Genomic DNA, 14,909 nt, shown 5'->3' on the forward strand with positions numbered 1-14,909 from the left:
TGTTCCATCCTCCAGGTGAGGAGGTAAGACTCTGGTAGCGGTGCGGCTTGGACAAGCACGCTCCTTCCATCTCCCTTTAGAGCCAGGGGTGCTCAAACTTTTTAAACAGGGGGCCAGTTCACTGTCCCTTAGACCGTTGGAGGGCCGGACTATAGTTTAAAAAAAAAACTATGAACAAATTCCTATGCGCACTGCGGGCCCGGGACGCGTCGGCTGCTAAGCAGGACAGGCAGCGGCACCCGGTGGGCCAGATCCATGTCCTCGGCGGGCCGCATGTGGCCCGCGGGCCGTAGTTTGAGGACGCCTGCTTAGACGTAGCTGCCACTGCATGGAAGCGAAGCGGTCACACCACACACTTCTTGACCGAGAACCCAGGCTCCTGTGAACTCCAAAGGGAACTGCCTGGCTCTGTAGGTCGCCGATAGGAAAGGAAGAGCTTACGTTCGTCTCAGAAGTTGAGGTTAATGCTTGCACCTCCTCCAGGCTGCCTTCCGTGACTCCCCTAGCCAGCCCCATTCCTTCCTCTGCTCTCCCACAGCACGCTGGCTGCACTCCTGTGCACCCCAAGAATTACTGAGCCCTGCACTGTGTGGTTAGTTGTTTTGGTGCCTCTCGCTCTACAGTCTTAGCAAGCCCTGTGCAGGCTCACTTGGACCATTAGGCTGGTGTGTGCTTACAGTGATTTGAGTCTATGTATTCACTCTCTCGTAGCTGTAATCCTTGTAAGCGTTCATTCCGACACAACTGGACCACGTGCTGCAAAGAAGGAAGGAAAATCCATCGGTCTGGAAACAGCACAACCTCCCAGGCCCGTGACTGGGGGAGATGCTCTGGCAGTGAACACACTATAAAGAGGGTCGGCCCCTATTGGCTGAGGGTATTCCTTGTGTGGTCAGGTTGTTCAGAAATGTTAAATAATTCCAAGAAAACCAACTACAATATTTTTTTAAATGTATTTTTATTGATTTCAGAGAGGAAGGGAGGGGGAGAGAGAGATAGAAACATCAGTGATGAGAGAGAACCATTGATCGGCTGCCTCCTGCACGCACCACTCTGGGGATCGAGCCTGCAACCCGGGCATGTGCCCCTGACTGGGAATCGAACCGTGACCTCCTGGTTCATAGGTTGACGCTCAACCACTGAGCCACGCCGGCCGGGCGCAACTACAACATTGTAGGTGGGGTTTTTCAATAAGGTGAAAAATGACGAATTCTCGACTAGGGCTGGCTAAGAAGCTGGGGAAGAGGCCCGTGGTGGTGAGTGGCAGACACGTGGGAACGGTTACGCGGAGGGGCCACTGTAGTTGCATCCGCCACAAGCGAGCCCTGGGCTGGGACTCAGCGTGGTCTCCTGTTGCAGGTGATCCCGGTGGAGAAGCTCGTGAAAGGGCGTTTCCAGGACAACCTGGACTTCATCCAGTGGTTCAAGAAGTTCTACGACGCCAACTACGATGGCAAGGAGTATGACCCCGTCGAAGCACGACAAGGGCAGGACGCAATTCCTCCCCCTGACCCTGGCGAACAGATCTTCAACCTGCCAAAAAAGTCGCACCACGCCAACTCCCCCACCGCAGGTAAGCGATGCGGCCCGTCGATTCTCCCGCAGTGGCGTCCTGGCGTCCTGGTGTCCCTGTCTGTCTGACCATGCTCCCCTCCTCGCCGAGGCCTCTCGGTGGCAGTCTGACACCCACCCGTCATCTAACTATCGCCAGGGCAGGCTGTTCACTTTACATCCCAGGAGCCGATGTTAAAATAACACCCAGGAGTAGATTTCATTTTCCTCGGATGTGTTTTTGAGAAATTTCAAGTAGTCTGTTTAGACTTTGACTGAAGTGTTTTTACTGCTTAACTGGTGGCAGTACATACCAGAATATGAGCCGACTTATGCTTTGAAGTCTGAATCACCTGTGATCCTTCCAGGGAAATGTGGGAAGTCTACGCCCATCTCGAAGGGACAGGGCCATCGTCTACGTGATGATGCTCAGCTAGACGCGCTTTGTCCAAAAGGGAAGTCATTGAGGATGAATCCCTAGAACTTTGAAGTTTTAAACCTTTTGTGGACAGAAATCTTTCTAAGATACATTATAAACATCCTTACTCTAAGAAGCAGACTTTACCAGGCCGAGTGTTCTTTTAAAATTAGGATCCTGATGATGAACATGAGTTGTGGGTCCTGGACAGTTAAACAGCGGAATCCTTAACAACCATTTGTCTCCACCCCAAAACCAGCGCTCACACTTGTGAAATCGGTGACCTTAATTTTCCAAAGAACACGGAGTCCTTGTTTATGTCACTTCCGCTCAGGATGGGTTAGGACTGGTTCTGACAGCGCTACTATTAGACAGGTGTGCGCACGCCTGCCAGTCAGGGCGGCGTAGGCGGGAGGCCTCTGCGTGGGTCTCCCTGTGTCCGTGCCTGGAGCTGGAGAGAGGCTGCGTGAGAAGGGGCAGTGCCACGAGGAACCAACATCAGTGTGTGGGCAGAAAAGGATGCGCTGGCCCCAGAGCAGGGAGGGGGCCGGGGCTGGAGGAAGCGAGGGCATGGCGTGTCGGGGAAGGAGAAGGAAGCGGGATGTTACCAGTGTCTACATCCGCTGAGGAGTCGAGTAAAATGGGGACAGGAGGGTCCCATTCCTCGGGATGATGGGACCGGGGTGGGCTGAGGAATTAGTGGAAGGAGACTGAGATGCACAAAAACCCAACTTGGAAGCCATAGAGAGCGCGAACTTACATAAAACAAACTGAGGCCAGATCTTTGGGGACACCTACGTTGAAGAGACAAGGGGAGGCTGAGGAAAAGGTGAACATCCAGGGAAACCGGGGAACGGAACGGACGTAAGGAAGTTTCTAGAGAGAGCATCACCAACAGCCGGAGTAGCTGTGGACAGGTGGACAGTGTGAGGCCTGAAAACAGGCCAAGAAATCCGACTGCTGGGAGCGGCGAGTCAACCTCAGAGAACCCGTCTCAGTGCTGAGGGCGTACCCCTAGACTCAGTGGCCCCATGAGGCATGGCCATACCCCTAGACCCAGTGGCCCCATGAGGCATGGCCATACCCCTAGACCCAGGGGCCCCATGAGGCATGGCCGTACCCCTAGACCCAGTGGCCCCAGGAGGCATGGCCGTACCCCTAGACCAGCCGTGGGCAAACTACGGCCCGCGGGCCGGATCCGGCTGTTCTATCCGGTTCTCTTGCTCTCCCCTCCGCTCCTTTACTTTGAATTTATATTAGTTCACGCAAACACTCCATCCATGCTTTTGTTCCGGCCCTCCGGTCCAGTTTAAGAACCCATTGTGGCCCTCGAGTCAAAAAGTTTGCCGACCCCTGCCCTAGACCCAGTGGCCCCATGAGGCATGGCCGTACCCCTAGACCCAGGGGCCCCATAAGGCATGGCCGTGTGACAGCGATGCCGTGAGAGCATTCCTTCCGCCCTCACCAGGCCTGTCAGGAAAAAGCCGAGGGAAGTAAAGCTGGTGTTGGTGTCGGGGAAAGGGGACCGTGGCTTCAGAAGTGAGGGTGGAAGGAGAACGGTCATGTCCTCGATCTGCTTTGGGTTGCTTTCGGGACAAGGCTGGTTTGTAAGCTGGGAGAGAGGTCAGGGAGAAGGAGTGATGGAAAGGAGACAGGAGGGGAAGGGGGGGCGTGGCCCTGCGCGGGAGGGAAGTGAGGTTCAGAGGAAAGGCACGCTTTCATTTTTGAAACCAGTGCTGGGGAAAGGTGGGGAGGAAAAGTGTGGCTCTTCAGCTTGGCCTTCAGCTTCTGCAGGAACTTGATCTGTCAGGGGCTGGGAAGAGGAGGCGTGTTCTCCAGGGGGAAGGCCCGGCAGGCGGGGCGGGGGTGGGGGGTGGGGGCGGGGGGGAGGGAGCCAGAGGGGCCGCTCTTTCTCACCGGCAGTCTTCTGTCGCTGCCGATGTGCAGATGTCCATCCGCGTGCAAGGCTCACCTTGAAACTCGGTGCCCCTTTTCCACGTTTTGAGGCGTGAGCCGGACAGGCCTGGGTGTGTGTCTTCCGCGTCCAGGACGCCCCTTAAGCTGGCCCCCGCCCTCCCCCTCTCTCTGGCCGAGCCCGCGTCCAGGACGCCCCTTAAGCTGGCCCCCTCCCTCCCCCTCCCTCTGGCCGAGCCCGCGTTCTAGGAACTCCCTCCTCCGTCTCTCACCAAAGCCACGGAGAAACGTGTGCCCTCTGGCAGAGAGGATGTCCGTGAACCTGAAGGAGCCATGGTTTTCCCAGAGCGGAAAGCTCGGGACACTCATGCCGTCAGCGGGGAGTACATTTGGTAGTTCATGCTCAGAGGCGGTCATTCCTGAGACGGGGTTCCCGATTCCTTGGCCACGGTCACCTCATTGGTCTTCATCGGGGGGGGGGAAGGGGTATCTTCCGAACCAGATCCGTCAGACCCTTTCTGATAAAACACGCTGTGACTGGGACGTCGTGGGCAATGGAACTGCGGGGGAAACTGCAGCGAGGTGCGCACCCCGTGCGGGGCGCTGTCTAAAGCTGTGCCGTGCAGGGCGCTGTCAAAAGCTGTGCCGTGCGGGGCGCTGTCAAAAGCTGTGCCGTGCGGGGCGCTGTCAAAAGCTGTGCCGTGCGGGGCGCTGTCTAAAGCTGTGCCGTGCGGGGCGCTGTCTAAAGCTGTGCCGTGCGGGGCGCTGTCTAAAGCTGTGCGGGGGCCGCATGAGACAGGAAGGGCTCCTCGCCAAAGGCCTGTAGCCAGCTCTTGGGATGCGGTGTCTCCTGAGAGTCACAACAGGGCTGTCGACTGGGCTGCAAATCCGTGGACGTTACTCTTCACACACGAGAGTTTGCCCAGAGTCGGTGAGCTCTGGCTTAACCTAGACGTCATTATAACAGACGCGGGATGTGGTTTCCCAGCACAGAGCTTAGGGGCAGGGGCACACGGATGTCAACGCAAGTACAAGCATTAGTCAAAGAAGAGCCAGAAACCCTTGCCAAGACCTTGCTCGGCAGCCCGAAGCTCGGTGGGTACCGCAGACCCGCACAGCGCCAGGCACCGCGGGAGCCCCCGGGCCTGGGTGACACCCGCAGGCGCTCAGAGTCCCTTCCACGTCCGAAGATCCTCTTTCATTTTCTCTTTACAATCGTCTCCCCCGTGAACCCCTCTGCTCTCCAAACTGGCCTCCCTGCCTCTGGTCTGAAATCATTCGAGGCCGTTTTCCTCACAGACAGGTCGGATTGTGTCCACCCCAAATGGGAGACAAAGGGAGGTGTTTGCCAGGGGGAGGCCGGCTGTCGGGAAACGCACATCTGTCCCCGTTATGGCACAGGGACGCCGGGCGGGAGCACCCGCAGCGATCCCTGTTCCGCCTCCAAGCTTGGTCATTTCGTAATTATCTGCATTGGTGGGAACACAGTGGTGGGTCCAACTGAACACACGGATGCGACGGTCTTCACTACTTTTTCCATCTTGGCTTGGGAATACTTGATTCATTTCGCAGTGGGTTTCTCTCTCCCCAGATATTTCCTTAGATTAAAATTAACTCGCATGTCCTGACACTGATACATTAGGAGCAGTAAGCAGAGGCTCCCGAGCATCTTGGGGCAAAGGGACTGGATTAGCGTGGGACGCGATCCCGGAACGGTGATCCACGTGTTGATAATTCAGAAGGGACTGTCTGCATTGGCAAGAAAACGTTTCTACGTCGAACAGACGACTGATAGAGATTGTCTCTTGTGTCTAAAATGGTTGCACGCCACCCGTGTGGTGCATTCTGTGTTGTGAGCACGAGCTACACTTTTCTGCCATCTCAGTACAGACACAAGATGTTCTGTTGGTTCAGAGAAGCCATGGAGCCCAGCGGTGTCTGCGTGTGGCTGGGTGACTTACCTGGGTGACTTACGGTAAGCAGAGGCTGTCGAGTAGGAGTGGACAGCTGCCTGGCAAGTCTTATTCGCTCTACGTGTGGAGGAACTGCATCTTGAATTGCGTTTGGTCTACTAACAAGGAGCATGTATTACAATACACATTTTCATCGTGATAGATATCTGCCAAGTGCATATACCGTCATGAGTCGTGATGTTTGTAAATGCATTGCTGTGAGCCGTATCTGCAACTTGAGATAGCCGTCGGGGGATCGGTTTTTATGTGTGAGCACTTACTACACTTAAAAGGAAATTTGAGGGTGCAGTTCCTATGGCAACCACAGCTTAGACGCATTGCAAATTCACATGTATTAATGTATTTAAATCAAACTCACATATACAAGTGCAGTGTGAAGGGTTTAGAGTTGCTGTGGAAGTTGTGTCTACGTTTTCTCTTTTCCTTAGGGATGTCAGACTTAAAATCAGATTAACAGAAATACTAGAAAAATGGTTTTAAAAAAGAAGCAACCTGCCAAAACCGGTTTGGCTCAGTGGATAGAGCGTCGGCCTGCGGACTGAGGGGTCCCGGGTTCGATTCCGGTCAAGGGCATGTACCTGGGTTGCGGGCACATCCCCAGTGGGGGGTGTGCAGGAGGCAGCTGATCGATGTTTCTCTCTCATCGATGTTTCTAGCTCTCTATCCCTCTCCCTTCCTCTCTGTAAAATATCAATAAAATATGTTTAAAAAAAAAAGAAAAAAAGAAGCAACCTAAGAATAATAAGAGAATGAAGTATTTGAACAATCAGAATTAAATTTGTAAATGTATATTTAAACAAATACCACTTTTTCAAAAACTGTATCGAATACTTGAATACTTTCATTCTCAATTATCTTTAACTAGAGGCCTGGTGTGTGAAATTCATACACTCGGTGGCGGGGTGGGGTGTTCCCTCAGCCCGGCCTGTGCCTTCTCACAGTCCGGGAGCCCTTGGGGGATGTTCGACTGATGGCTTAGGCCTGCTCCCCACAGCAAGCGGGCCAAAGCCGTCAGTCAGACATCCTTAGTGCTGCAGCAAAGGCGGGAGAGGCTACCGCCACCGTCACTGCACTCGCCAGCCATGAGCCCAACTTCTGGCTGAGCAGCGCTCCCCCTGTGGGAACACACGGACCACCAGGGCAGCTCCTGCATTGAGCGTCTGCCCCCTGGTGGTCAGTGCACGTAATAGCAACCGGTTGTTTCTCTGTTCGGTCTATTTGCATATTAGCCTTTTACTATATAGGATTCGGGGTTCCCTGCGGCTGTTCATACAACCTGAACAAGGTGATCAAGTTTATTCATTTGTTGGGCATTGTCTGGGCATTGTCTGAGCACCTGTAATTGAAGTGAGCATCGCCTGTCACCCGCTATGGGGAAAGAAGAGTTGCTTTCACTTTCCCAAAAAGTTTTTTTGTTTGTTTGTTTGTTTGTTTGTTTTAGGAAAGGCTATGAAATGTAGCAGTTTATAGTGTTTTTTGTGCTTGTTTTGATCTTGATTTTATGACCCAAAATATGGTCTTTCTTGGTCAACATACCACATGTTCTTGAAAATATGTATTCTGCTGCTGTTGGTTGCCTGGTATTTTAGGAATATCAGTAGTAGATAGTGTTAGAAAGAGCAGGTAGTAGGTAGTGTTACCCAGATCCTCTGTTTTCACTCATCTGTTTGTTGCTGTCTGGTTCTGACAACTGCTGCAAAGAGGCTGTTGGCATTGAATGTGGAACTGCCTGTTCTCCCTTAATGCTCTCAATGTGCTTCCTGGGTTTAAGGCTGTGTCATTAGGTGCATACGTGTTTGTGACAATTAAGTCATCCTGATGAATTGACCTTTGCACTTTCTGGTGCCACTCTTTACCTTTGGTAATACCTTTGTCTTCAAGTTTGTTTTACCTGGTTCAACAGAGCCACTCCAGCTTTCTTACGCTCAGTGTTGGTTTGGTATGTCTTTCTCCCTGACAAGCTAATTTTGTTTTTAATATTTAAAGTATTTTTTTATAAACAGCATTTAATTGGGTCTGGCATTTTTTATTAATTCTGGTCATCTCTGGACATTTGAGTATCCAGTCCATTACACCTAAATGTAATTGGTTGGGTTTAGATCTGCCATATTATCTTTTGTTTTCGCTTGTCCTTTCTGTTTTTCTCTGTTTCTCCCTTCCTATTGTCTTCTGGATTTTTAAAATATTTTTAGCATTCCATCCAATTTATCTTTTGTCTTTTTAACTATATCTCTTTGCATTAAAAGTTTTAATGGTTCTTCTAAGAATTACAGTATGTATATATTCTTATTTTTTCACAGTGTACTTAAAATTAACATTCTGCTTCATGTAAAATGTGGAACCCTGGCAACCATCCTCCCCGTCCTTTGTTATAGTTGGCATATACATTACATCTACATACGTTATAAGCCCCTCAAGAAAATGTTAAAACTTTTGTTTTAAATCAACACTGTTCAGTACTTTTGACCACTTTAAATATGCTTATTCTTCATTGAAATGCGCTGTATGTATAAAATGCATGCTGGCTTTAGAAGACTTAGTGTGAAAAAAATAAAACAACTTATAATTTTTATGTTGATTACATATAGAAATTATAGTTGGTATATATTTTGCATATTTTAAAATTAATATCTTAAAATTTTTTAATGTTGCTACTAGAACTTTTTAAAATACTTAACATGGTTTATATGAAGCAGTGGTGCTTTATACAGCCATGTATATTTTTTTAAAGTTAAGAGAAGAATCATTTATTTTTTAAATATTTTTATCATTTCCAATGTTCTTCATTACTGAACATCTGAGTTCCCTGCTGATTTCATTTCTCGTCAGACTGGAGAATTTTCTTTAGCATTTCTTATAGAACAGGTCCAGTGGCAATAAATTCTGTAAGTTTATTTTTTTCTGTAAATATCTTTATTTCACCTTCATTCTTGAAGAATATTTCCCCAAAGAATGCAGACTAGTCTTTCTCTTTCTTTAAGCATTGTAAAGCTGTTGTTCATTGTCTGTGGCCTCCAGAGATAAGAAGTGCATACTCATTCTAATCCTTCTTCTCCTTAGACAACATGTTGTTTTGCTCTGAAGTCAAGCTTCTCTATCTTTGGCTCCCGGTAGTGTGGCTGTGATGTGCCTAATCATGGTTTTCTTTGAATTATTCTTGCTTTGGAGTTATTAAACATCTTAAATCTGCAAGGTTATGTCTCTTACCATATTTGGTAGGTTTTTCAGGCATTATTTTTTCAAAATTTTTTTTAGCTCCACACTATCTTATCCTTCTGGGACTCCTTTTATCTGTGTGTTAGAGCTTTTGAAATTATCCCACAGGTCCTGAGGTGCTTTACCAGGATTCTCTCTCTCTCCCTCTCTCTCTCTGTCTCTCTCTTTAAGCTTTAGTTTTCAATTATAGTTTACATTCAGTATTGTTTTTTATTAATTTCAGGTACAGCATAGGGGTTAGACAGATATATACTTTACGTTTTCTCCCCAATATTTTCAGTACCCCCTGGCACCATATATAGTTATTACAATACTAGTGGCCTGGTACACGGATTCATGCACATTGAAAGGAAATTAATTAGAAGAAATATTTTAATATCACTATTCACCCTTTATAATAGAAGTATCAGAGATAAAAGAAAATTAGTGAATTGTATATGAAAATCCTATATAATAGAAGAGCTAATATGCAAATGGTCATCACGCCAGGGCCAGGGGACCTGAGGCCACGCCCCCTGCCCCGGCGCTGGAGCCATGGACCTGAGGCCGTACCCCCTGCCCTGGTGCTGGAGCCAGGGGACCTGAGGCCACGGCCCCCACCCGGTGCCAGGCTGGAGGACCTGAGGCTGTGCCCCCCGCCCAGTGGGGCTTGACGGGGACCTGAGGCTGTGCCCCCCACCCTGCGGGGCTTGACGGGGGTGGGGCCGGCCTTGTCTGAGTTGAGCACAGTTTCAAGGTGCACATGGGTGGGCGAGGACTTGACTCTGGGTCCCGCAGCGCACCCCAGACTCTGACAGGAGGGAGATTTTCATATATATTTTACTAATTTCCTTTCATCTCTGACACTTCTATTATAGAGAAAGGGCAAATAGCAATATTAAAATATTTCCTCTAATTAAATCCCTTTTAATGTGCATGAATTTCGTGCACCGGGCCACTAGTAATATATAAATTTAATAAACAGTAACAACATGATATAACAACAACAAAGACATGATATAAATACAAAAACATGATATAAAAACAACTAGTAGCTCTGAACACGAATCCATGCACCAGTAGCTCTCTGCAGGGCCTGGCTGCTCCGCGCCCGCTGCCCAGAGGCTCTCCGTGGCCCAGAGGCTCATATGCGGCCGGGTGTGGAACGCTTGCCTTGTGGCCGAGGCAACGACGCAAGCATTCCCCACCCCCACCCCCGGCCGCTCCATGCCCACTGCCCAGAGGCCCTCCACGGCCTGAGTGGAATGCTTGCCTTGTCACTGCAGTGATGAAGCAAGCATTCCGCCAGGCCGCTCACACTGCCTGCTCTCAGCGGCCGGCCCCCCCCACCCCCCCCAGGACTGGGGGACTCCAGTGGGGCTGAGAGGACTGGGCACCGCCATCTTGTGGCTATGGGTGTGACCATCTTTATGACAGAGTGATGGTTAATTTGCATATTACCATTTTATTAGATAGGATGATTGATAAATTGATTAAACTTATTCCAATATCTCCCTGTACACCACATTAAAAGTAAAAACACTTTCAGAGTGCTTGACTAATTTGCCCTGTGATGAAGTATTTACAACTTTAACTTTAATGACACACGCTCTTCTAACTCGAGAGAAAGCAACATATAAGTCACCATGTCCGAAAACAGGTTCAGGTAGGAATATTCCTACTCTGTCTAGAGTTTGTCCTTGTGATTTATTAATAGTCATCGCAAATGCTGGCATCACGGGAAACTGTCTTCAAATTAATTTAAATGGGAGGCCAGTGTCCTATGGTGACAAATCAATTCTTGGAATCAGAACAACCTCTCCTTCCACAGATCCTGTTAATACTTCAGCTTCAATTATGTTAGGTCACAATCTTGTGATGGTAAATCTAATACCATTACAAAGACCCCATTTACTATTAAGATTTCTCAGTAGCATGATGATTGCACCTACTTTCAATTTTAATTTATGACACGGCATTCCCAAAGGAGTAATACTATTAAGAAATTCGATGGGCACATTTTCCTTTTCGACATCATCCATAGAATCAATAGAATCATCACTCAGGTATGAAAATCTCCATCGAATATATCCAAAATTTCCTCACTTAATTTATGAATGTGCTCATTTTTAGGACAAAGAATCGCACATTTAGAAAAACAATCAAATTCACAATCGACAATGACAGATCGAAACACACGCATGTGATTGGCACCAGTGAGAGCTTTATATGTATCGCGCATACATGAGTCAGCGTTTATTTTTAAATTGCCAGTGTGCATCACATGTACCAGCCAGTCAGTCGGTTGGACAGTCAGATGGATGGACAGTCGGTCATTTAGCCTTTTATGTATATATACATTATTGACTATATTCCCTATGTTGTACTTTGCATACACCATAAAGTACTCATACAACTCAATGCCAAGAAAATAATTTAATTAAAAATTGGACAGAAGACCTGAATAGACACTTATCCAAAGAGGGCATACAGATGACCAATAAGCATATGAAAAAGATGCTCATTATCACTAATCATCAGAGAGATGCAAATTAAAACCACAGTAAGATATCACCTCATACCTGTCAAAATGTCTCTCAATAAATCGACAAACAATAAGTGTTGGTGAGGATGTATAGAAAAGGAAATCCTCTCGCGCTGTTGGTGGAAATGCAGTTTGTTGTAGCCACTGTGGAAAACAGTATGGAGGTTCCTCAAAAAAAATGGAACTGCCCTATGACCCAGCAATTCCACTTTTAGGTATATACCCGAAAAAAAAAAATACTAGTTTGAAAGGATAGATGCACCCTAATTTCATTCTAGTGTTATTTACAATAGCCAAGATATGGAAGCAACCCAAGTGCCCATCAGCAGACGATTAGATAAACATGCTGTGGTACATATATATAATGGAATATTACTCAGCCATAAAAAAGAATGAGATCTTACCATTTGTAACAGCATGGATGGACTTAGATATTTTTATGCTAAGTGAAACAAGTCAGACATAGAAAGACAAATACCATGTGATTACACTTATATGTGGAATCTAAAGAACAAAATAAACAAAATAGAAACAGACTCATAGTTACAGAGAACAGACTAATGGTTGCCACAAGGGAGGAGGGTTGGGGAGACTGGGTAAAAAAGGTGAAGGAATTAAGAACAAATTGGTAGTTGTCTCTATTCTTTAGATGAGATGGTTTCTATTCATATATCTTCAAGTTTACCTCTTTTCCTCCATCATCTCCATTTTAGTATTGAGCTTTTTAAAAAATTTCAACGATTGTATTTTTTCAGTTGTAAATTTTCCATTCTTGCCTCTGCTGAGATTGCCTACCTTTTCATTTGTTATGAGCATACTTTACTTCACTGAGCATGGTTAAGTCAGCTGCTTTAAACTTCCCGTCTGCTGATTCCACCATTCCGACCATCTCACAGTTGTTGTATGTTGATTGTCTTTTCCTCTGAGAATATGTGACGTTTTCCTGGCTTTTTGTATGTTGAGTAATTTTGGATTGCATCCTAGACATTGTGATGTCATGTTGTGGAGACTCTGGATTTTGTTATATTGCTCCAAAGAGTTTTGATGTTTATTTAGTTAACAGGCACTTAACTCAGAGTCCAAGTAAAACGTACATAAGAAGTTAAATTCCACCCAAGCCTGTGCCTTTATGCAGGACTTCCTTTTCCTTATTATCGAGACGCAAGTCTTCATTTGCTTTTTGAGAATCTCCACCCCTTCAACACATTGTCCTCCAAAGCCATCGCTTACTCCAAGAAATGCACGTTTCCAGGTACAGTCCATAATGGCATCAGAGCCTTGTAGGGTAGGCACAGGCACCTTCTGATCCCTCCATCGTCTTCCTATCAAGATGAGTCATGCCTGTTTATTCTTACAACTTCCCAGTATGTACCTGCTCGATGCCACTATCTCAGTCCCCAGCCACCTAACCATATACTGTACTACACACATAACTACTTAACTCTTCAAGGATCACATGTTAATTTTAAGAGGTCATGTAGTATTGACTCAAAACAAGGAAGAGGTTCCTTTTTCTTACAAATCCCATAATTAGCAAGACATCTTCTCAGAGAGAGGTTAGCACCTCTCCTTCCTGTATGAACCGTGTTTCTGCCTTTCACTCAGTCCCTGCCCTCTATCAGCATTGCATCCCCTTGGCTTGTTCACAAGAAGCCATCCCATTGCTAAGCTGCATACCAGCTGATGGCTGTCTCTTAGCTGCATTCAGACCTGGAGAAAATGGCAAGAAACTTATCATGGCCTCGGTAAACTCTTCGGGGACATCTTCTCCTCCCTGGAAGGATAGGGGTCTTGGTGGCTTTGTTCCTCCAGTTACATATCTACCACATGGAAGATAGATAAACACACTGCTAGCTTTGGGAATACTTCTCTCCTTAGAGAATAATTGAAACGGCATTTCTCTACCTGTAATGGCGATAGACCACAGCACAGAACGTGAGCTGCTCTGCCCTGCCAGGAGACTACCGACCTGCGCGTCTGGAATTTCGGGCACTGAGAGAGCAGCGTCGTGAAGAATTCAGGAGCTTCAGATAGGGATCTCTGGCATCGCTGCGGAGGGCCCAGGCTCCGTCCTGGGGAGAGCCGTGCATTTTTCATTTCTGTCCCACTTCATGCTTTCTGAGACGCATCCTTGACAGATGATTGGCTAATTCAACCCTAGATTTGAAGCTTGACCACGTGGTTTGGTCTTGTTTTATGTTGTTATCTCCTCCCCACGCTACCCTGAAACTCAGTGAATTTTCACACACCACCTTCAAATTGCATCGCGTGTGGCGGACATAAAAGGCTATGCAGTGTTGGGAAGGCTTAAAGCAGAGCACACTGTTCTCTTTGGGTGGCGTTTATTTTGAAAAACAGTCATAATTTTTTAAAGTTCAAAAACATTCCCATTCATCCTTGCAACAGACTCTTGGGTGAGGGTTACTGTTTTATGAGCATTTATAAACGCAGGGTCGCTAACGCCACCTGTACAGGCCTCTGCACGGCTCCAAAGCACAGTGTGCACACAGCCCCGACCCGGAGCCCTCGATGGGTAGCACTAATCCCTGATTTCTTAACCCTTCCATTGAAGAGTTCTCTGAGTGGATGGTCAGGGTGATCGCAAAGTCGAGAGTAAGCCCCTCAGACAGACTGGCGTGTACCGAAGCGTGCCGGGCTCTCTGCCCGCACACGGGACTTGGCCAAAGGGGCCAGGGGCTGCATTGTTGTCCCGCCTGCCCCTGAGAGCAAGCCCTCCGCGCCCTCTTAACAGCATCGGGTCCTTTTATAACAGCACTGGGGCTTTCTCACCCAGCTGCTCCCTTTGTATGCTGAAATATTAATTGGCTCTGCAGCTGAAACCATGTATTCCTCTAATGGATCTTCCCTTCTCTCTCCAGAGGTGTAATAACTTGAAGGTTGGCCTCTCGGCCTCACGCTAAAACTTGTCAGGCCTCCAAAGGCAGTGCTTAGCATTTACCGTTTCCATGAACAGAATATGAGGTCACCGGTGAACCTGTCTTTCTTATTATTGGTGCCTCTCTTTGTCACTTGGTATGTTGGGTGGGAACAGAAACCAGTTTTGACTTGAAGAATTTTCTAGACTCCCTTTGAATTAGGTGACTTAAAGCTGTCAACCAGTTCCGTCTTGTTCAGTCGTTGCTTCCCAATTGCTTGATATGTGGAAGGTTCCTGTTCGGTATTCGTTGAATTGATTTAAGCGGAATCGCTGCAGCGTCCATTTAGATGGAGAAGACGCGGGACTTACGCCGACACGAGTGTTTTTGAAGTTCCTTCCAACCGTCCCCACCACCTGAGGAGCCCCTTGCGCTGC

General features: G+C 47.6%; 1 protein-coding gene across 3 annotated transcripts in view; it reads left to right on the forward strand.

Annotated features, from left to right (window-relative positions):
* MAPRE2 (microtubule associated protein RP/EB family member 2) overlaps positions 1-14,909 on the forward strand; it is a 130,263-nt gene that overhangs the window by 94,765 nt on the left and 20,589 nt on the right. For all 3 annotated transcript variants that reach the window (XM_080686904.1, XM_080686903.1, XM_080686902.1), the window contains one exon: positions 1,360-1,573. In XM_080686904.1, the coding sequence (XP_080543030.1) occupies positions 1,360-1,573 (214 nt within the window). The remainder of the gene's footprint in view (positions 1-1,359; positions 1,574-14,909) is intronic.

Source organism: Plecotus auritus (assembly GCF_963455305.1).
Source record: "Plecotus auritus genome assembly, chromosome: 8".
Classification (NCBI taxonomy): domain Eukaryota; kingdom Metazoa; phylum Chordata; class Mammalia; order Chiroptera; family Vespertilionidae; genus Plecotus; species Plecotus auritus.